Here is a 24,012-nt window from a genome sequence, read left to right as displayed (position 1 = left end):
ACATCATGTTCCTTTTCACTCCACTCTCTTGATTACACATCATCAGAACACATCATGTTCCTTTTCACTCCACTCTCTTGATTACACATCATCAGAACACATCATGTTCCTTTTCTCTCCACTCTCTTGATTACACATCATCAGAACACATCATGTTCCTTTTCACTCCACTCTCTTGATTACACATCATCAGAACACATCATGTTCCTTTTCACTCCACTCTCTTGATTAAACATCATCAGAACACATCATGTTCCTTTTCACTCCACTCTCTTGATTACACATCATCAGAACACATCATGTTCCTTTTCACTCCACTCTCTTGATTACACGTCATCAGAACACATCATGTTCCTTTTCTCTCCACTCTCTTGATTACACATCATCAGAACACATCATGTTCCTTTTCACTCCACTCTCTTGATTACACATCATCAGAACACATCATGTTCCTTTTCACTCCACTCTCTTGATTAAACATCATCAGAACACATCATGTTCCTTTTCACTCCACTCTCTTGATTACACATCATCAGAACACATCATGTTCCTTTTCACTCCACTCTCTTGATTACACATCATCAGAACACATCATGTTCCTTTTCTCTCCACTCTCTTGATTACACATCATCAGAACACATCATGTTCCTTTTCACTCCACTCTCTTGATTACACATCATCAGAACACATCATGTTCCTTTTCACTCCACTCTCTTGATTACACATCATCAGAACACATCATGTTCCTTTTCACTCCACTCTCTTGATTACACATCATCAGAACACATCATGTTCCTTTTCACTCCACTCTCTTGATTACACATCATCAGAACACATCATGTTCCTTTTCACTCCACTCTCTTGATTACACATCATCAGAACACATTATGTTCCTGTGTGTTCATTATTTCATCAGATATATATTTTTTATTGATCTCATTCTGCTCATGGTTGAGAAGAGAGTAGAGTCAGTGGTTGGCTGGTTGTCACCTTTGACCCCAATCACACAGGTTCACTGTTCCATGCAGGAGTTCATAGAAACTGCTGGACCATCTGAACAGATTACATTTGTCCAAAGCTTTTTGTAAACTGCCCTTAGCTTCAATCTTCGACCTGAATCATTGAGTTACGGTTTAATGCAGTGTGCTCCATCTTAGAATAGCCTTGTATAAATTTAGAATATTCTCTGTCTGTCTCCCTCTCACGCTCTCTCTCTCTCCAGACGTTGGAAGCTGTGATGACCTTTAAGTACTCGGGGGGAGCAGGCAAGGTGGAGGGCTACTATCGGGACCTGACCCTGGGAGTGCATGTTGACATAGAACCCTCTGTGTTCTTCACCAGAGTCAGCACACTACCAGCCACCAGGTAAACACTCTCATTCGTTTTACTAAAACTTTATTAACTATCACTTCTGGGTAGCGGCGAGCAGTGAGCAAACATTAAGGCTACCTTCTTCCTATGGGTAAAGTGCATCGACAGACGGTCGACATCACTGTCCCAACAGCTCCCAGTAAACACACAACCACCGCACTACGTTGTCTCAACTTTGACCCAATGTTGCAGTGTTTGCAAGGCTGTTACTTCTGTACCATTTAGCTGGATGTTTACGCTTCTCTTATCCTGCTGTATCGTTCATTCCTACCCTCAACACTCATCTAACTGACTCCTAGTACTGTCTGTCCTTGTTATCTCCGTCTTATTAGTAAAATCCCTGTGTTGTGTTCCACCGTTCAACTTTAACTGTGATGACGCAAAGTGTTTATTGTGTTTTTCCATCTTGACTGGTTAAGCACGTCACACCAGATCACCTCAGTCCCCACTCCCTGCTTCCTGCTCCTCTACCCAGCAAGACCATACCAGACTAGACTAGGGCTCTGCTCTGCTCAGTGACATTATTGTCGCAGGAACAATGTGGAATTGGAAAGATGGCATTTCTACTGACAGGCCTAGGTGGAAACGGATGAATATTATCTCTGTAGCGCTCTCTCTCTCTCTCTCACTCACTCCATTTCTCTCTTTCTCTCTCTCTCCTCTCTCGCTCTACTCTCTTTCTCTGTCTCCTCTTTCTCTCCCTCCCCCCTCCTTGTCATCTCCCCGGCTCTGTGGAAAAAGCCAGGTTGCAGAAGCGAGGGAGGGAGACAGATCGTACTACAGTAATCGCCACTTAAGGTGAATCATTAGCTGTAATAATATCTGCAGTTTAACCAATCCATCTTTCTCTCTTTCTTTCTGCTCTCTGTTGATAAATCTGTCCCTTCTCTCCTCCGCTCAGCTCTGCAGTCACTATCATCTTGTCACTCCCCCATAGATCTGCCTCTCCCTCGCTCCCTCCCTCCTTCCCTCACCAATTGTCATTTCTCCCCATCAGACACAGTGGATTTGTAGATTTTGCTCCTCCAATCCCGACGTGAGTCTCCCTGGATTTTTCTCAAGCGCTGCTGCGTTGTCTCAGAAAGGAAAGGTAGTGACATTTCCACAGAGATACCCTCTGTGTATCTGTTTACGGTGGTCCTCTGAGCTCAGCTGGTAGAGCACGGCGCTTGTAACGCCAGGGTAGTGGGTTCGATCCCCGGGACCACCCATACACAAAAATGTATGCATGCATGACTGTAAGTCGCTTTGGATAAAAGCGTCTGCTAAGTGGCATATTGTTATTATTTACGGTATCCCAGCAGTACTGTTTCTCTCCGGGTTTTTATGACAGAAACATTGCCGTTAATTGAGAGGTGATTCTCAGAGGAGATCCATAATTCCAGGAGGGAGGAGAGCGAGATTAGAGGAGAGAGAGATTAGAGGAGAGAAGAGGGAGAGAGGAGGAGAGAAGAGGGAGAGTAGAGGAGAGAAGAGGAGAGAAGAGGGGAGAATAGAGGAGAGAAGAGGGAGAGGAGAGAAGAGGGAGAGGAGAGAAGAGGGAGAGGAGAGGTGAGGGAGTGTAGAGGAGAGAATAGGGAGAGGAGATAAAAGGGAGAGGAGAGGAGAGAAGAGGGAGAGGAGAGGAGAGAAGAGGGAGTGGAGAGGGAGAGGAGAGGAGGGAGAGGAGAGGGAGAGTAGAGGAGAGGGAGAGGAGAGGGAGAGGAGAGGAGAGGGAGAGGAGAGAGAGGGAGAGAGGGAGAGAGAGGGAGAGTAGAGGAGAGGGAGAGGAGAGGGAGAGGAGAGGAGAGGGAGAGGAGAGAGAGTGTAGAGGAGAGGGAGAGAGAAGAGGGAGAGTAGAGGGAGAGGAGAGGGGAGAGGAGAGGGAGAGGAGAGGAGAGGGAGAGGAGAGGAGTGGAGAGGGAGTGAAGAGGAGAGAAGAGGGAGAGAAGAGGGAGAGGAGAGGGAGAGGAGAGGAGAGAAGAGGGAGAGGAGAGGAGAGAAGGAGGAGAGGAGAGGAGAGGAGGAGAGGAGAGAATGTACTGTACTTGTCTGTACACTGGCTGCCAGAAGAGTCAGGAGGGGTTTCTCTCTCTGACCCTAAATGACACATTGGATCTGGGTGTAAATTAATAGACAATATCTTGAGTTCTTACTGTCCGTCGTTTTAGACAGGACTTAGTTAGAGCTGCATACATTTGCCTTATCTTTATACATAGTGAATTATTTTACATACTGCCTACTGCAGTTTCCCAGTATCTAAACTGTCTGGAATAATGCAGTTGAGAAGCAAAGTGAACTCCTCTAATCAGCGATCGCTTTCTGTCTGTATTTTCATCTGTCCTCTGTGGCTTGAATGTGTGGACTTAAAGAGACCTTTGAAAAGGAATGTGAATGAAACCTGTTTTATACTGCTGCTCTTATACTGTACCACAACCACTGCTGTGAGAAGGAAACGGAGAGAGACTGTCTCTGTTTCTCTCTTTTTCTCTCACCCTCCATCTCTCTCACTTTCTCTCTCTCTCTCTCTCTCTCTCTCTCTCTCTCTCTCTCTCTCTCTCTCTCTCTCTCTCTCTCTCTCTCTCTCTCTCGCTCTATCGCTCTCATCTCTGGAGAACCTTTCTGTGGGTTGATGTAGTGATTAAGTGGGCCAGTGCAGCTCACTTCATTCCATTACAGCACATAAAGCTTGCAGGTCTTCCACAGAAAAAGCCCTTAAATAGAGAGAGACAGAAACAGAGAAAAGGATGCTGGTTGGACTTGCTCTCTCTCTCTCTCTCTCTTTCTCTCTCTCTCACTCGCTCTCTCTCTCGCTTCTCTCTCTCTCTCTCTCTCTCTCTCTCTCTCTCTCTCTACCTCACTCTCTCTCTCTACCTCACTCTCTCTCTCTCACTCTCTCTCTCTCTCTCACTCTCTCTCGCTCTCTCTCTCTACCTCTCTCTCGCTCTCTCACTCTTTCTCTCTCTCTCTCTCTCTCTCTCTCTCTCTCATTCCCTCACTCCTCCTTTGTTTGCAGAGTGCATTTCTTGAGATTCCATTGAAACCTGCAGCATGCTCTTCAGAGGAGCCATCTGTTTATAATGAGCTGTGACCTGTCCTATCGTAGACCTGTCATAAGTCCTCACAGTAAACACCTGTAACTGTATACAATATAGCATTCCAGATAGTATAGGTCCCTGTATATATGTACATATATACTGAGTACACAAAACATTAAGAACACCTTCCTAATATTGAGTTACATCCTTTTTTGCCCTCAGAACAGCTTCAATTCGTCGGGGTATGGACTCTAAAAGGTGTCAAAAGCGTTCCACTGGAATGCTGGCCCATGTTGACCCCAATTGTGTCAAGTTGGCTGGTAATGGATCTATACTCCGAATAGCTCGTTCCAGTTTCTTGTTTTTTGCTCTAAAGAAGTGGAATGCTCGTCAGCTGCCATACCCAATTCGTGTCAAGGTACGACGAGTTGTGCATTACTTTCGGCACCAATGTTGTACTGGACTGTCAGTTGACTAACTATAGCTCGTCTGTTGCTCTGCACAATTCGGGTCAGCCTCCTTTGTCGTCTTTCATCAATGACCCATTTTTGACCGCTGGTTTGCCATTGGCTGGATGTCCTTTGGGTGGTAGACCATTCTTTTTTTTCTTTTTTTCTTCTTTTTTTTTTCTTCTTGGGGGTAGATCAGCTTAATATTGCAGATAGTTTGTAACTTCCATCAATGTAATTGTCTGCATCACTTCCAATCCCCCATGTATTTTTTTGTTTTTGTTTTATATATATATATATATATAATATATATACATACGCCACCCTTTCCCCACTTGGAGTAAACTAGTGAACAACAACGCCTAGGCCTCTACTTCCAGCCCATTCCCACTATCTACATTTTATGGACACAGTCAATTTTACAGTAATTACATTTTGTTTGTTCTTTCTCGTGAACTTCTTCTACTCTCAACCTCTCCGATCATTTTCATGATGTCCATCCGGTTTGCTTCTATATGCCATATCTTTCTAACTGTGCTCCTTCACAAAAGCTCCCAACCTATAACCCATACACTTATTATTGACACAGCGTGCCTACATTATTAGTTATCTTGTTATAGTTTGTTGTTATTAGTCCCATACTTCAACTCCATTCAACACCTCCCATCTATCTTTTAACACCATCCATATAGGATTTCTATTTGCCATATATATTTCAACTGTACTGTGATGTCTTACAAAAGTTCTGAACCTTTCTATTCTCATTGTTTCTACAGATTGTGAATTGAAAATGAAAGTTTTTGCTAATAGTATTATTATGTTATTGATCGATTGACTATGACTTTTCAGATCACCCAGTAGTGCTATCTGCAGGGTTAGCTCCAGGTAAATATTGCAATCATTTAGCCATTCCTGGACCTGTGTCCAAAAACAAGCTACAAATGGACAGTACCAAAACAAATGATCTAATGATTCTGTCTCTTCGCAGCAAAATCTGCAGAGCTGGGAAGATTGTATCCCACATATAAATAACATTCTAATGGTAGCAAGAATTTTATATAACAATTTAAATAGAAAGATTCTAAGTTTTTAATCCGGTGTCGTTTTGCGTATCAGTTCATAAACACTATGCCATGGGATCGGCACGTCAAAAATCTCTGCCAACTATTTTGCAATCTACAGTGAGGGAAAAAAGTATTTGATCCCCTGCTGATTTTGTACGTTTGATCATTTCTTTGTCAGTGGGCAGTCTATTATTTTAATGGTAGGTTTATTTGAACAGTGAGAGACAGAATAACAACAAAAAAATCCAGAAAAACGCATGTCAAAAATGTTATAGATTGATTTGCATTTTAATGAGGGAAATAAGTATTTGACCCCTCTGCAAAACATGACTTAGTACTTGGTGGCAAAACCCTGGTTGGCAATGACAGAGGTCAGACGTTTCTTGTAGTTGGCCACCAGGTTTGCACACATCTCAGGAGGGATTTTGTCCCACTCCTCTTTGCAGATCTTCTCCAAGTCATTAAGGTTTCGAGGCTGACGTTTGGCAACTCGAACCTTCAGCTCCCTCCACAGATTTTCTATGTGATTAAGGTCTGGAGACTGGCTAGGCCATTCCAGGACCTTAATGTGCTTCTTCTTGAGCCACTCCTTTGTTGCCTTGGCCGTGTGTTTTGGGTCATTGTCATGCAGAAATACCCATCCACGACCCATTTTCAATGCCCTGGCTGAGGGAAGGAGGTTCTCACCCAAGATTTGACAGTACATGGCCCGTCCATCGTCCCTTTGATGCAGTGAAGTTGTCCTGTCCCCTTAGCAGAAAAACACCCCCAAAGCATAATGTTTCCACCTCCATGTTTGACGGTGGGGATGGTGTTCTTGGGGTCATAGGCAGCATTCCTCATCCTCCAAACACGGCGAGTTGAGTTGATGCCAAAGAGCTCCATTTTGGTCTCATCTGACCACAACACTTTCACCCAGTTTTCCTCTGAATCATTCAGATGTTCATTGGCAAACTTCAGACGGGCATGTATTTGTGCTTTCTTGAGCAGGGGGACCTTGCGGGCGCTGCAGGATTTCAGTCCTTCACGGCGTAGTGTGTTACCAATTGTGTTCTTTGTGACTATGGTCCCAGCTGCCTTGAGATCATTGACAAGATCCTCCCTTGTAGTTCTGGGCTGATTCCTCACCGTTCTCATGATCATTGCAACTCCACGAGGTGAGATCTTGCATGGAGCCCCAGGCCGAGGGAGATTGACAGTTCTTTTGTGTTTCTTCCATTTGCGAATAATCACACCAACTGTTGTCACCTTCTCACCAAGCTGCTTGGCGATGGTCTTGTAGCCCATTCCAGCCTTGTGTAGGTCTACAATCTTGTCCCTGACATCCTTGGAGAGCTCTTTGGTCTTGGCCATGGTGGAGAGTTTGGAATCTGATTGATTGATTGCTTCTGTGGACAGGTGTCTTTTATACAGGTAACAAACTGAGATTAGGAGCACTCTCTTTAAGAGTGTGCTCCTAATCTCAGCTCGTTACCTGTATAAAAGACACCTGGGAGCCAGAAATCTTTCTGATTGAGAGGGTGTCAAATACTTATTTCCCTCATTAAAATGCAAATCAATTTATAACATTTTTGACATGCGTTTTTCTGGATTTTGTTGTTGTTATTCTGTCTCTCACTGTTCAAATAAACCTACCATTAAAATTATAGACTGATCATTTCTTTGTCAGTGGGCAAACGTACAAAATCAGCAGGGGATCAAATACTTTTTTCCCTCACTGTATATGGGACGGCTGTCAATCCTTTGGTCCTTAAGTGAAACTGATATACCTTTTTATTTATCACAGTTTTCCTTAACCAATTATGTTCTTTAATGCAAGGCCGACAGACAAGTTCCTTACTTTCTCCTCCTTCCACTTTCCTCTTCCATTTTTGCGGTAAGGCTGCAATTATTTGGTTGTAATTTTGGGTAGAGCAGACATTTCCATATGTTTTTGTTAGCTGCATGTGCGACATAACTCCACCAGTCCTACCGATGATATCATTTACAAAGATTATACCTCTTTTAAACATTTTGTCAAATTAGTATATTTGAGTTTAACCACAATATTTGTTGCATTATTTGTTCTGTCGTTTCTGGAGGATTAAATTGAAATTTTATTTGGCCAACTTTCTATGGCTTGTTTTAGAAATAGTGATATCTGGGAGATGATTTCCTTTTCAAATAACTGAAAGTGAGTGGTTGTAATCTGAATAAAGGGAAAAATGACATTCTTGAACATTGGGTGAGACAATTTTACTAATTTGCTAGAGAAACAGTTCGGATTTAAGTATAACTTTTGTATGACTGAAGCTTTTAGTGATAGGTCTAATGCTTTAATATTTAATAATTTCTGTCCTCCGAATTCATATTCATTATATAAATAGGCCCGTTTAACATTGTCTGGCTTATCCTTCCAAATAAAATGGAAAAAAAAATTCTCATATAATTTAAAAAACTGTTCGCTAGGCGTAGGCAAGACCATAAGCAAATAGGTAAACTGAGATAATACTAAAGAGTTAATCAAGGTGATTTTTCCACAAATTGACAGGCACCCACCTTTCCATGGTAGCAAGATCTTATCTATTTTTGCTAACTTTCTATTATAATTTATTGAAGTGAGATCATTTATTTCCTTTCGGATATGTATTCCGAGTATATCCACATCACCATCAGACCATTTTATTGGTAAACTACATGGCAATGTAAAAATTGTATATTTTATTGATCCAATACGTAATATAGTACATTTGTCATAATTTGGTTGTAATCCAGAGAGTTAGAAAATGTATCAAGATCCTCTATGAGGCTGTGGAGGGATTCTAGTTGTGGATTTAAAAGAAAACATGAATCATCAGTGTACATTGACACCTTTGTTTTTAAGCCCTGGATTTCTAATCCCCTGATATTATTGTTGGATCTGATTTTAATAGCTAACATCTCGATGGCCGCAATAAATAGATATGCCGATAGTGGACAACCTTGTTTCACTCCTCTTGACAGTTTAAAACTTTCTGAGAAATAGCCATTATTTACTACTTTACACCTAGGGTTACTATACATGATTTTGACCCATTTTATAAGAGATTCTCCAAAATGGAAATGCTCCAGGCATTTACATATACACCCCAGTCGTACTTTATCAAATGCCTTTTCGAAGTCTGCTATGAATAGCAGGCCTGGTTTCTCAGATTTTCCATAATGTTCTATTGTTTCCAATACTTGCCTTATATTATCTCCAATGTATCTTCCTTGTAAAAAAAACCTGTCTGATTAGAATGAATAATATCCGACAATACCTTTTTAATTCTATGCGCTATACATTTTGCTAGAATTTTTGCATCACAACACTGAAGTGTAAGGGGCCTCCAATTTTTTAAATGGACTGGATCTTTATATTTTCCACTTGTATCCTGTTTCAGTAATAATGAGATCAGACCTTCTTCTTGAGTGTCAGATAATCTTCCATTTACATAGGAGTGGTTAAAACATGCTAATAGTGGTCCTCTTAGTATATCAAAAAAGGTTTGGTATACTTCAACTGGTATGCCATCCAACCCTGGAGTTTTCCCAGACTTAAAGTCTTTAATTGCATCCCGAAGTTCCCTCCTTTGTAATTTCACCTTCACATGAGTCTTTCTGTTTGGCTGTTAATTTTACATTATCAAAAGAAAAAAAATCTCTACAATTAACTTCAGTTAGAGGAGATGGAGGCGACTGAAACGAAAACATATGCTTAAAGTACCTTGTTTCCTCCTTCAAAATATCATTTGGTGAATCATGGGTTTCGCCGTCAATTGTTACCGTCAATTGTAACCATTAAATTGTTTTTGGTAGCATTCCTATATTGAAGATTAAAAAATAATTTGGTGCATTTTCCCCATATTCAAATAGTCTGGGTAGCCATTTCATTAGATTTTCAGGAGTATTATGGCTTGAGGGTAGAAGCTGTTTAGAAGCCTCTTGGACCTAGACTTGGTGCTCCAGTACCGCTTGCCATGCGGTAGCAGAGAGAACAGTCTATGACTATGGTGGCTGGAGTCTTTAACAATTTTTAGGGCCTTCCTCTGACACCGCCTGGTATAGAGGTCCTGGATGGCAGGAAGCTTGGCCCCAGTGATGTACTGGGCCGTACGCACTACCCTCTGTAATGCCTTGCGGTCAGAGGCTGAGCAGTTGCCATACCAGGCAGTGATGCAACCAGTCAGGATGCTCTCGATGGTTCAATTGTAGAACCTTTTGAGGATCTGAGGACCCATGCCAAATATTTTCAGTCTCCTTAGGGGGAATAGGTTTTGGTGTGCCCTCTTCACAACTGTTTTGGACCATGTTAGTTTGTTGGTGATGTGGAAACCAAGGAACTTGAAACTCTCAACCTGCTCCACTACAGCCCCGTCGGTGAGAATGGGTGCATGCTCGGTCTTCTTCTTTTTCCTGTAGTCCACAATCATCTCCTTTGTCTTGATCACGTTGAGGGAGAGGTTGTTATCCTGGCACCACACGGCCAGGTCTCTGACCTCCACCCTATAGGCTGTCTCGTCGTTGTCGGTGATCAGGCCTACCACTGTTCTGTCATCGGCAAACTTAATGATGGTGTTGGAGTCGTGCCTGGCCATGCAGTCATGAGTGAACAGGGAGTACATGAGGGAACTGAGCACGCACCCCTGAGGGTCCCCCGTGTTGAGGATCAGCGTGGCGTATGTGTTGTTATCTACCCTTACCATCTGGGGGTGGACCGTCAGGAAGTCCAGGATCCAGTTGCAGAGGGAGGTGTTTAGTCCCAGGGTCCTTAGCTTAGTGATGCTTTGAGGGCACTATGGTGTTGACCGCTGAGCTGTAGTCAATTAATAGCATTCTCACATAGGTGTTCCTTTTGTCCAGGTGTGAAAGGGCAGTGTGGAGCGCAATAGAGATTGCATCTGTGGATATGTTGGGGCGATATGCAAATTGTAGTGGGTCTAGGTTTTCTGGGTTAATGGTGTTGTGAGCCATGACCAGCCTTTCAAAGCACTTCATGGCTATAGATGTGAGTTCTACGGGTCGGTAGTCATTTAGGCAGGTTACCTTAGTGTTCTTGGGCACAGGGACTATGGTGGTCTGCTTGAAACATGTTGGTATTACAGACTCAGACAGGGAGAGGTTGAAAATGTCAGTGAAGACAGTTACCAGTTGTTCAGCGCATGCTCGGAGTACACTTCCTGGTAATCCGTCTGGCCCTGCAGCCTTGTGAATGTTGACCTGTTTAAAGGTACAGTCACTGTGGGGACGACGTCATCAATGCACTTATTGATGAAGCCAGTGACTGATGTGGTGTACTCCTCAATGCTATCTGAAGAATCCCGGAACATATTGCAGTCTGTTCTAGCAAAAAAGTCCTGTAGCTTAGCATCTGCTTCATCTGACCACTTTTTTATTGACCGAGTCACTGGTGCTTCCTGCTTTAGTTTTTGCTTGTAAGCAGGAATCAGGAGAATAGAATTATGGTCAGATTTTCCAAATGGAGGGCGAGGGAGCGCATTGTACGCGTCTCTGTGTGTTGAGTAAAGGTGGTCTACTTTTTTTCCCCCCTCTGGTTGCACATTTAACATGCTGGTAGAAATGAGGTAAAACAGATTTAATTTTCCCGGCATTAAAGTACCCGGCCACTAGGAGCGCCGCCTCTGGATGAGCGTTTTCCTGTTTGCTTATGGCCGTATACAGTTCATTGAGTGCGGTCTTAGTGCCAGCATCGGTTTGTGGAGGTAAATAGACAGCTACGAAGAATATAGATGAAAACTCTCTTGTTAGATAGTGTGGTCTACAGCTAATCATGAGATACTCTACCTCAGGCGAGCAAAACCTCAAGACTTCCTTAGATATCGTGCACCAGCTGTTGTTTACAAATATACATGGACCGCCACCCCTTGTCTTACCAGAGGCTGCTGTTCTATCCTGTCGATACAGTGTATAACCCGCAAGCTGTATGTTATTCATGTGATCGTTCAGCCACGACTCGGTGAAACATAAGATATTACAGTTTTTAATGTCCCGTTGGTAGGACATTCGTGCCTGTAGTTCGTCCACTTTATTATCAAGCGATTGTAAATTGGCCAATAGTATCGATGGCAAAGGCAGATTAGCCACTCCTTACCAAGCACCCCGATCTCCATCCACGATATCTCCTTTTATTTCTACTGCGAATGACGGGGATGAGGGCCCTGTCGGGTGTCTGGAGCAAATCCCTCTCGTCCGACTCATTATACTGATTGAAGTGGATTGAAGGTGACATCAATAAGGGATCATAGCTTTCACCTAGATTCACCTGGTCAGTCTACGTCATGGAAAGAGCAGGTCTTCATAATGTTTTGTATACTCAGTGTGTATTTATATACTGAACAAAAATATAAACGCAACATGTAAAGTGTTGGTCCCATGTTTAATGAGCTGACATTAAAGCCTCCTGTGTAGCTCAGTTGGTAGAGCATGGCACTTGCAACGCCAGGGTTGTGGGTTTGATTCCCACGGGGGGCCAGTATGAAAAATGTATGCACTCACTAACTGTAAGTCGCTCTGGATAAGAGCGTCTGCTAAATGACTAAAATGTGAAATGTAATAAAAGATCCCAGAAATGTTCCATACGCACAAAAAGATTATCTCTCTCAAAGTTTGTGCGCAAATTTGTTTACATCCCTGTTAGTGAGCATTTCTCCTTTGCCAAGATAACCAAGGTGTGGCATATCAAGAAGATTATTAAACAGCATGATCATTACGAAGGTGCACCTTGTGCTTGGGACAATAAAAGGCCACTCTAAAATGTGCAGATTTGTCACACAACACAATGCCACAGATGTCTCAAGTTTTGAGGGAATTTATTTCATTCGACTGATTTCCTTATATGAACTGTAACTCAGTAAAATTGTTGAAATTGTTCCATGTTGCGTTTATATATTTTTTCAGTATATATACGCTATCGGTCAAAAGTTTTAGAACACAGTCAGGTAATTTTTTTGGGGGGGGGACTATTTTCTACATTGTAGAATAATAGTGAAGACATCAAAACTATGAAATAATACATATGGAATCATGTAGTAACCAAAAAAGTGTTAAACAAATCAAAATATATTTAGATGTTCAAATAGGCACCCTTTGCCTTGATTACAGCTTTGCAGACTCTTGGCATTGTAATAAAATAAATCTAAGTATTAAATAAATCAAGACAAATCTAAGATCCCTCCCAATGTGTTCTCCAATCTCATAAAACATTTTAGAAAAAGGCTCAGTGTCGTTATCCTCGCAAGGGGGAGGGTGCTGGTGTATTGAAAACAGGGATGCCAATAATTTTGACCCATATCTTTTTTAGATTTTTTTGTATTACTTATTGGACAAAATCTCTTTCTCTGAGCAATTGTATTAGTATAAAATAATATAGTTGTCCTTTCTTTATTTTTGTTGCATATATTTGTTTTATTTATTTTATACAGTCTTTTTTTGGTCATTTACATTTACATTTTAGTCATTTAGCAGACGCTCTTATCCAGAGCGACTTACAGTTAGTGAATACATATTTTTTTTATACTGGCCCCCCATGGGAATCGAACCCGCAACCCTGGCGTTGCAAACGCCATGGTCTATCAACTGCTCTACATCCCTGCCGGCCATTCCCTCCCCTACCCTGGACGAAGCTGGGCCAATTGTGCGACAGTCACTGTCATCTTTATTAATGGTGCCAATAATTATGGACCTGACTGTATCTTTGTGACTCCCTACCTATGTGTGAAATAGTCAATGATTCATTCATGATAGAAACCTGTTGGAACCGTACCGGTACTGCATACAGCAGCTGGGGTCTGTTATCTGACATAACTTTCCATACTGTCAGACACACGAGCACAAACACACGCACAGATGTTCCATGCTACCAGGACATGGAACACACTCTAAAAATAGCAACACATTGGCAGCACTCTAAATCCAACCAGCCCAAACCTAATTAAGCGTATTTAATTTCACGTTGGAGTGTATAGGAGGGCTGAGGACACATTGTCACGTATTGTGCCAGAAGAGCCTCTGTGGAATCAGAACATATTGATCGTGGATCCTGATGATTGACCAGCCATTGATCTGCTTCTCCTCTATCTCACTCCCTTCTTCTTCTACCCAGTGATGATGGTTCTATCCTGTGATGATGGCAGCCATTTTGACCACTACCACACCTCAGACACCAACCCCCACAGTACTAGGCTAGCTAGGCCACCTGTAGTTGCTGTTTCAGATGAGACTATCTGAATAACAACAAGCTAGCTAAAGGAGTGACGGTAGCAGAAGTTGTCTCATCCATACTCTCAGGGTTTGCAGAGTGTGGATGTGTTTGGAGGTACAGACAGACAGAGACACAGCCAGTCAGATGATTTGCATGTCTATCTGTTTAAAAGCTCATTTGGCCGTCAGTGGTGGCTCTGAGAAGTGATGAGCTACCGTGGGCCGCCAGGTTTGGTGAATGGGTTGCCAAGTTTGGTGAGTTATTCTGCTCCGACGGGATGGGGGGCCTCTCCACCAATCAATAACAGGGAATGGCTGATCTCACGGCTCATTCGTCAGCGTGAGATAGCGCTGTCCAGAAATGGGTGACATTCATTATCTGGTGGTGTTTGTGGAGGGTGGGAGGGTGGAGGGTGTTTGCGTGTGAACATTCTAACACACACACACACACACACACACATTACATAAAGAAAACACATTAAGGAGCACTAGTCCATTCCTGTCCTGTCCTAACATCACAACATCAAAGGTGTTAGTCCTTTCATCAGTGCCAGTTTCCTAGCTGCTGTCGGTGGCTGTTTCTCTTCTCCTCTCCAGCCTGTCTATCTGTTTCTCCTCTCCTCTCCAGCCTGTCTATCTGTTTCTCCTCTCCTCTCCAGCCTGTCTATCTGTTCTCCTCTCCTCTCCAGCCTGTCTCTATCTATCTGTTCTCCTCTCCTCTCCAGCCTGTCTCTATTTGTTTCTCCTCTCCAGCCTGTCTCTATTTGTTTCTCCTCTCCAGCCTGTCTCTATCTGTCTGTTTCTCCTCTCCAGCCTGTCTCTATCTATCTGTTTCTCCTCTCCTCTCCAGCCTGTCTCTATCTGTCTGTTTCTCCTCTCCTCTCCAGCCTGTCTCTATCTGTCTGTTTCTCCTCTCCTCTCCAGCCTGTCTCTATCTGTTTCTCCTCTCCTCTCCAGCCTGTCTCTATCTATCTGTTTCTCCTCTCCAGCCTGTCTCTATCTATCTGTTTCTCCTCTCCAGCCTGTCTCTATCTGTCTGTTTCTCCTCTCCAGCCTGTCTCTATCTGTCTGTTTCTCCTCTCCTCTCCAGCCTGTCTCTGTCTGTTTCTCCTCTCCTCTCCAGCCTGTCTCTATCTATCTGTTTCTCCTCTCCTCTCCAGCCTGCCTGTCTCTATCTGTCTGTTTCTCCTCTCCAGCCTGTCTCTATCTGTCTGTTTCTCCTCTCCTCTCCAGCCTGTCTCTATCTGTCTGTTTCTCCTCTCCTCTCCAGCCTGTCTCTATCTATCTGTTTCTCCTCTCCTCTCCAGCCTGTCTCTATCTATCTGTTTCTCCTCTCCTCTCCAGCCTGTCTCTATCTATCTGTTTCTCCTCTCCAGCCTGTCTCTATCTGTCTTTTTCTCCTCTCCTCTCCAGCCTGTCTCTATCTATCTGTTTCTCCTCTCCTCTCCAGCCTGTCTCTATCTGTCTGTTTCTCCTCTCCTCTCCAGCCTGTCTCTATCTGTCTGTTTCTCCTCTCCTCTCCAGCCTGTCTCTATCTGTTTCTCCTCTCCTCTCCAGCCTGTCTCTATCTATCTGTTTCTCCTCTCCAGCCTGTCTCTATCTATCTGTTTCTCCTCTCCTCTCCAGCCTGTCTCTATCTGTCTGTTTCTCCTCTCCTCTCCAGCCTGTCTCTATCTGTCTGTTTCTCCTCTCCAGCCTGTCTCTATCTATCTGTTTCTCCTCTCCAGCCTGTCTCTATCTGTCTGTTTCTCCTCTCCAGCCTGTCTCTATCTGTCTGTTTCTCCTCTCCTCTCCAGCCTGTCTCTATCTGTCTGTTTCTCCTCTCCTCTCCAGCCTGTCTCTATCTATCTGTTTCTCCTCTCCTCTCCAGCCTGCCTGTCTCTATCTGTCTGTTTCTCCTCTCCAGCCTGTCTCTATCTGTCTGTTTCTCCTCTCCTCTCCAGCCTGTCTCTATCTGTCTGTTTCTCCTCTCCTCTCCAGCCTGTCTCTATCTGTTTCTCCTCTCCTCTCCAGCCTGTCTCTATCTGTCTGTTTCTCCTCTCCAGCCTGTCTCTATCTGTCTGTTTCTCCTCTCCAGCCTGTCTCTATCTATCTGTTCTCCTCTCCTCTCCAGCCTGTCTCTATCTATCTGTTCTCCTCTCCTCTCCAGCCTGTCTCTATTTGTTTCTCCTCTCCAGCCTGTCTCTATCTGTTTCTCCTCTCCAGCCTGTCTCTGTCTGTTTCTCCTCTCCAGCCTGTCTCTGTCTATCTGTTTCTCCTCTCCAGCCTGTCTCTATCTGTCTTTTTCTCCTCTCCTTTCCAGCCTGTCTCTATCTATCTGTTTCTCCTCTCCTCTCCAGCCTGTCTCTATCTGTCTGTTTCTCCTCTCCAGCCTGTCTCTATCTATCTGTTTCTCCTCTCCTCTCCAGCCTGTCTCTATCTATCTGTTTCTCCTCTCCTCTCCAGCCTGTCTCTATCTGTCTGTTTCTCCTCTCCTCTCCAGCCTGTCTATCTGTTTCTCCTCTCCAGCCTGTCTCTATCTGTCTGTTTCTCCTCTCCTCTCCAGCCTGTCTCTATCTATCTGTTTCTCCTCTCCTCTCCAGCCTGTCTCTATCTGTCTGTTTCTCCTCTCCTCTCCAGCCTGACTCTATCTATCTGTTTCTCCTCTCCTCTCCAGCCTGTCTCTATCTGTTTCTCCTCTCCTCTCCAGCCTGTCTCTATCTGTCTGTTTCTCCTCTCCAGCCTGTCTCTATCTGTCTGTTTCTCCTCTCCTCTCCAGCCTGTATCTATCTATTTGTTTCTCCTCTCCTCTCCAGACAGCTGATTTATCCTCCCCACCGTTTAGCTGGACCATCAATCAGGAAGCACCGACACAGCAGCTTAGCCAATCAGGAGACAGCGCCATACAGTAGAAGAGGGCTGTGGAAACGGTCACCACAGCAGTAGCTTAATAGCGAAAACTATCAGGGAACTCATTTTGGCAAAGTTTATAATGTTGCAACTTGCACATTGCAGATGTTGGATCTGTACCAGAGGTAGAAATGTTTTAAAAGTTAACCGTTTCAACAAGTATCCAGCTGGGAGACTGACTGACTGGGCTTCTAAAGATCTAAGATATGCATAAATTATTCAAGGCAGCCAACTATTTGTGTCCGTTTCGGGCTCTGAACTCTACATTCTCCTCACAGTCAGAGCTCAAAGATACCCTTGGTGTTGCTAAGTGAACACTGAACTGACCGTTCAAATTGGGTATATCAGTAAATTATTAATCAACATAATATCAATATAATAATGATTTTTCCATCTTGTGTAGGTCTTAGGTTAGCAAACAGGGTTTTCTAGTGTTCTGTGTCTGTGTACGGTAGCTACTGTACAGGCTTGTTTGTGTTCTGACTGGTTCTATTTCTCTTTCCAATTTGAAGAGAGTAGGCATGACACTCGCTCACAATTACACACTTGCTGCTGTATTATTTCAAGTTAAAAACATCTGCTCTCTCTCTCTCCCTATGTGTGTCTGTGTGTGGTTCTAACCCAGTTCTATCTCTTTCCCCAGTACCCGTCTGTGTGTGGTTCTAACCCGGTTCTATGTTTCTCTCCAGAACCCGTCAGTGCCACCTGCTGCTGGACGTGTTCAACTCAACAGAACATGAGCTGACGGTCAGCGCCAAGAACAACCAGGACCTGGTGCTGCACGCCTCAGAGTGTCAGAGGTATGTGACCTTAACCTGCCCATTCACAGGGAGCCAGTGGATAACAGTCCATTCCATTCTAATCCATTCCATTATATTCCATGTATTAAATGTACACATATTGTGGGCCAAGTTTCTCTTATGAACATGAGAACATAAATGAATGAACGTACAGCGCATTCGGAAAGTAGTCAGACCCCTTGACTTTTTCCACATTTTGTTACGTTACAGCCTTATTCTAAAATTAATTAAATTGTTTTTTTCCCCCTCATCAATCTACACACAATACCCCATAATGACGAATCTCTCTGTACTTTGCTCCGTTCATCATTCTCCCTCGATCAAGACTAGTCTCCCTACCGCTGAAAAACATCCCCACAGCATGATGCTGCCACCACCATGCTTCACCGTAGGGATGAAGACTTCACCAGACGTGACAATCTTGGTTTCATCAGACCAGAGAATCTTGTTTCTCATGGTCTGAGAGTCTTTAGGTGCCTTTTGCAAACTCCAAGCGGGCTGTCATGTGCCTTTTACTGAGGAGGGTCTTCTGTCTGGCCACTACCATAAAGCCTGATTGGTGGAGTGCTGCAGAGATGGTTGTCCTTCTGGAAGGTTCTCCCGTCATCACAGAGGAACTCTGGAGCTCTGTCAGTGACCATCGGGTTCTTGGTCACCTCCCTAACCAAGGCCCTTCTTCCTCGATTGCTCAGTTTGGCCGGGCGGCCAGGTCTAGGAAGAGTCTTGGTGGTTCCAAACTTCTTCCATTTAAGAATGATGGAGGCCACTGTGTTCTCGGGGACCTTCAATGCTGCAGAAATTTTTTTGTACCCTTCCCCAGATCTTTGCCCCGACACAATCCTGTTGCGGAGCTCTACGGACAATTCCTTCGACCTCATGGCTTGGTTTTTGCTCTGACATGCACTGTCAACTATAGGACCTTATATAGACAGGTGTGTGCCTTTTCAAATTATGTCCAATCAATTGAATTTACCACAGGTGGACTCCAATCAAGTTGTAGAAACATCTCAAGGATGATCAATGGAAACAGGATGCACCTGAGCTCAATTTCGAGTCTCATAGCAAAGGGTCTGAATACTTATGTAAATAAGGTATTTCTAAAAACCTATTTTTCGCTTTTGTTATTATGGGGTATTGTGTGTAGATTGATGAGGGGGAAATAAATATTTAATCGACTTTAGAATGAGGCTGTAACGTAACTAAATGTGGAAAAAGGGAAGGGGTCTGAATACTTTCCAAATGCACTGTATATGAACACAAACTCAAATCCAACCAGTCAGAGTCATATGAGTGAACAATATACACTGAGTGTACAAAACATTAGGAACACCTGCTTTTTCCATGACACACTGACCAGGTGAATTCAGGTGAAGGCTATGATCCCTTACTGATGTCACTTGTTAAATCCACTTCAATCAGTGTAGATGAAGGGGAGGAGACAGGTTAAAGAAGGATTTTTAAGCTCTGAGACAATTGAGACATGGATTTTGTATGTGTACCATTCAGAGGGTGAATGAGCAAGACAAAATATTTAAGTGCCTTTCAATGGGGTATGGTAGTAGGTGCCAGGCGCACCAGTTTGTGTCAAGAACTGTAACGCTGCAGGGTTTTTCACGCTCAACAGTTTCCCGTGAGTATCAATAATGGTCCACAACCCAAAGCACATCCAGCCAACTTGACACAACTGCGGTAAGCATTGGAGTCAACATGGTCCAGCATCCCTGTGGAATGCTTTCGGCACCTTGTAGAGTCCATGCCCGGACTAATTGAGGCTGTTCTGAGGACAAAAGGGGGGGACTCAATATTAGGAAGGTGTATACTGTGATCAAACCCATGTTGTAAGTATCATGTGACATACATAACCTACATATAGCCTGTAGTGTATCCTCTGTCTTCAGGTGCGTTAAACAGGGTTCTAATAGCCTGTAGTTGGGCTAATGAGACTAATGGCTAAGAATGGATTAGTGCCGATGGGTCAACGCTGTCTTGTTTACCTAACCATGGTAGTTAGGTCCGTTATTGACATCTCACTCTGGGATATTTTACTGGGGTCAATAACGACAGCCTCTGGAGCGGCCCTTTAAAGGGATAATTCACCCAAATTACAAAATGACATTGATTTCGTTACCCTGTAAGCAGTCTATGGACAAGGTGAACAAACCAAATCACGGACTGCTGTCTTAATTTGTCCATTACATTTTACATTTTAATCATTTAGCAGACGCTCTTATCCAGAGCGACTTACATGAGCAATTAGGGTTAAGTGCCTTGCTCAAGGGCACATCGACAGATTTTTCACCTAGTCGGCTCGGGGATTAGAACCAGCGACCTTTCGGTTACTGGCACAACGCTCTTAACCACTAAGCTACCTGCCGCCCCGTCCATAGACAGCTTACAGGGTAAGGAAACCATTCCTTTAAAATCCTCCTTTACTAGATAACCTAAACTCTCTAAATATGTCTATGGAGCTGCTCATGTCACTGGATTTTAGTACGAGACAAGATATTCCTGTTGACTTTGAACACTAAGCGGGAAGCTCCATCAGTAGCTAGCTGTATCTCTAAACACACATTCATTCTGCATTGATGAAGACATGTTGGACGTTAGTTTACAGTGAGCGACTGTACGTCTTGACATGGGATTATTCTGACACTGTCGCTTCCTCTCCCTCCCTTTTCCCTTCCCCCTCTCTATCTCTGAACCTCGCCTCTCTCCCTGCCCCCATTCCTCGCCTCTCTCCCTCAAACTGCCTGTTATTCCTCTGAACATTAGCGAGTTATGATTCCTGTCACAGCTATCTCTGAGGAGCGTCCTCCTCCTGCTATGAGTGCAGGTGGGGAGGTGTGTGCGTGTGGGGAGTGAGCGTGTACTGTACACCACGCGTGGGAGCCTTACTCTGTAGGAGAGGAATGCTCTCTTACTGCCTGCATGGGAGAGAACATGGGGTGGTGTGGGGGCTGTTCATTTCAGCCACACAGCCAAACAGTGGAATATTCTCACAATAATCAAAATATCCTTCTGTAGGACTATTGGAAAATGTCTAGAAATGGTTAGCCTAGCTATTTCCCTGTCTCCTTACTATAGTATAGTGCTACTTTGTTTCCTTGTAGCCTGCGAATATTTATCTTTCTTATACTCTACACGGCTGGTTCATAATTTAGGTCCATTATGCTGTTCAAAAGATAGAGGTAATTCTCCTAACTTCTCCAGGAAAGTGACAGTAGGACTTTGGAGCTCCCTGTTCTCCATTCTATGGTACAGCAATAACACGTTAGGAATGATGAACCCACTGCCTTCAGACACGTCTTGTAGATAGGTTGGGCTGTCTTTTGAAAGAGTTTGAATTAAAAGTGTGCACGTGAGCCGGTGCACAGGCAGGTCAGCGGTTCATTTTTAATCGCTGGTATTACAGCCACAGTGGAGACAAAGTGCTCTGAATCCCGCCTGAGCTTCAATACATTAGAACAGGAAAACACTCTCAGTCAACTGAAGCCCTGATTTCTATAAGATATGAAGGGAAATCGTCCGAATCATATTTAATACCGTTTATTATTAAAGTATTCGATTGTTGTTTTGCTTTAATTAACACAAACTTTCCCTCTGTTTATTGGGTTATTAACAAAAACACCCAATCTGTTTAAATAGTGCTATTGTATTAGTTTAAAGCTACCCTGGAAATCTTTATTTTCAGAAATACAATGCGCGTGCGGCTGCTCGTGTGCGAGATCATAAAAGAAAGAAAGAGGTCTGGTTGCTTTCATCTTCTCTCAGACTTCTAGATCTTTACCCCTCGCTCCTGTTCATTACTGCTGAAAGACAGATGAGAGGAGCAGGAGATCTGAATGAGAATGGCCCCTCTGATGTTTGGAAGCCCTAGAAAGCTCGAACACCGACCTCTGTCAGCCTCTTCAACCAGACACCATTTTATCTCTCTCTTGCTTTTCACCATGGGGAATAGAGAGAGAGCAGGGTTTGTCTATTGTAGTTTGGCTTTGTCTTGATTTGTATGGGCAGCTACAATATCATTCATGACATTAATGACATTCACAGCATGATATCTCAAGGGATCATAACCCACAGTTAAAATTAGACAATCTTTATGCAGACCTGAATAAAGCTAAATAAACCAATGTAGTGAGGACGGGTGACATACTTGTCGATGAACATAAATCTAAATACACTCCGTAGGCCAGTTTATTAGGTAGACCTTCTAGTACCGGGTCGGACCCCCCTTTCCCTCCAGAACAGCCTGCATTCTTCGGGGCATGGAAACGTTGCTCAATTGGTATCAAGGGACCTACCGTGTGTCAGGAAAGCATTCTCCACACCATTACACCACCGCCCCCACCCTGTACCGTTGACACCAGGCAGGATGGGGCCATGGACTCATGCGGCTTACGCCAAATCCTGACTCTGCCATCAGCATGATGCAACGGGAACTGGGATTCGTCGGACCAGGCAATGGTTTTCCACTCCTCAATTGTCCAGTGTTGGTGATCGCGTGCCCACTGGAGCCGCTTCTTCTTGTTTTTAGCTGATAGGAGTGGAACACGGTGTGGTTGTCTGCTGCAATAGCCCATCCGTGACAAGGACCGAAGAGTTGTGTCTGAGATCCTGTTGGGCACACCACTGTTTTACTGTGTTGTTATTTGCCTGTTTGTGGCCCGCCTCATAGCGTGCATGACTCTTGCCATTCTCCTTCGACCTCTCTCATCATTCTCTGTAAACCCTAGACATGGTCAAGCGTGAAAGCCCATGAGGACGGCCATTTGACATACTGGAACCAGCACACCTAGCACTCACAATCATACTGCGCTCAGTCGCTTAGGTCACTAATTTTGTCCATTCTAATGTTCAATCAAACAGTAACTGAATGCCTCGATACATGTCTGCTTGCTTTATATAGCAAGCCACGGCCTCGTGACTCACTGAATGTAGGAGCGAACCGTTTTCGTGAACGGGCTGGTGTACCTAATAAACTGGCCACTGAGTGTCAGACGTCATGACCGCTTCCAAACAAACTACTATAAGAAACATGTGCCCTAGGCCTTAGGAAGCTCTAATAATAATGCATCTGGAGAAGAGCCAACAGCCATTCTCCCTCAGTTGTTTGACTTCCTAGAGTGTGTGTGCGTGCGTGCTGTGCCGTGTGTTTTTGTGTTTGTGTGCATGTGTCATGTGTGTGTGTGAGTTGAGTGCCTGAAGTATCAGTTTAATCTGTAACTGACTGCCAGACAGAAAAGATCCCTGAGGGGCTTCTTTTTATATCTCTGTCTGTCTGTTCTGTGTGAACAAATGCTCAGGGTGAACGTCCTTGACTGGAGTATCTCCTGATAGTGTCCATAATATCCTTTAAGGTTTTTTGCTCCATTCATCCTGCAGGCTGCTGGTATTTCCTGCATGTCCTGAAGCCTCTGTCTGAATCACAGGTCTTTCCTGAGGTTTTGTTATTTCAGCTCTCTAGTGGTGGCCCATTGAGCTGCTCAGTCTGTATACAGACATGGATGATAGAGATGTTTGAAACAACAGCCCCATTGCACAGCAATCTGAAATGAATCTTTTCCCACCTACTGTCTGATGAGGTTGTTTAAAACAGGGGTTCCCAAACGTTTTCACTCAGGGCCCCACTTCCAGCATTGGGGAACATCCCCCCCCCAAGCACTGTTGATGACACTAACTGTTCACACCCCTCTTGTTGGTGGAGATAATTTTGCAGGTTTAAAGCTTATTTCCTGCAATTCTATACATTTTGCCATGTCTAATGTGTATTCATGTGATATTTGAGTTACAAAAAAATTACAAGAATATCTATGGGCCCACTAGAGATCCTGGTTAGAGTCCAGGCTCTGTCGCATGCCGGCCGCGACCAGGAGACCCATGGGGCGGCGCACAATTGGCCCAGCGTCGTCCAGGTTAGGGGAGGGTTTGGCTTGCAGGGATGTTCTTGTCCCATCGCACACTAGCGACTCCTGTGGCGGGCCGGGCGCAGTTCACGCTGACACGGTTGCCAGGTGTACAGTGTTTCCTCCGACACATTGGTGCGGCTGGCTTCCGGGTTAAGCGGACATTGTGTCAAGAAGCAGTGCGGCTCGGTTGGGTTGTGTTTAGGAGGACGCACGGCTCTCGACCTTCACGTCTCCCGAGTCCGTACAGGAGTTGCAGCGATGGGACAACACTGTAACTACCAATTGGATACCACGAAAAT

General features: G+C 44.1%; 1 protein-coding gene across 4 annotated transcripts in view; it reads left to right on the top strand.

Moving 5' to 3' along the window:
• LOC121571948 (trafficking protein particle complex subunit 9) overlaps nt 1-24,012 on the top strand; it is a 322,870-nt gene that overhangs the window by 184,593 nt on the left and 114,265 nt on the right. For all 4 annotated transcript variants that reach the window (XM_041883749.2, XM_041883745.2, XM_041883747.2 and 1 more), the window contains 2 exons: nt 1,223-1,365; nt 17,697-17,807. In XM_041883749.2, the coding sequence (XP_041739683.1) occupies nt 1,223-1,365; nt 17,697-17,807 (254 nt within the window). The remainder of the gene's footprint in view (nt 1-1,222; nt 1,366-17,696; nt 17,808-24,012) is intronic.

This window comes from Coregonus clupeaformis, chromosome 8, assembly GCF_020615455.1.
Source record: "Coregonus clupeaformis isolate EN_2021a chromosome 8, ASM2061545v1, whole genome shotgun sequence".
Classification (NCBI taxonomy): domain Eukaryota; kingdom Metazoa; phylum Chordata; class Actinopteri; order Salmoniformes; family Salmonidae; genus Coregonus; species Coregonus clupeaformis.
The sequence above is the reverse complement of the archived record's forward strand: the minus strand, read 5'-3'. Positions and strand labels throughout refer to the sequence as shown.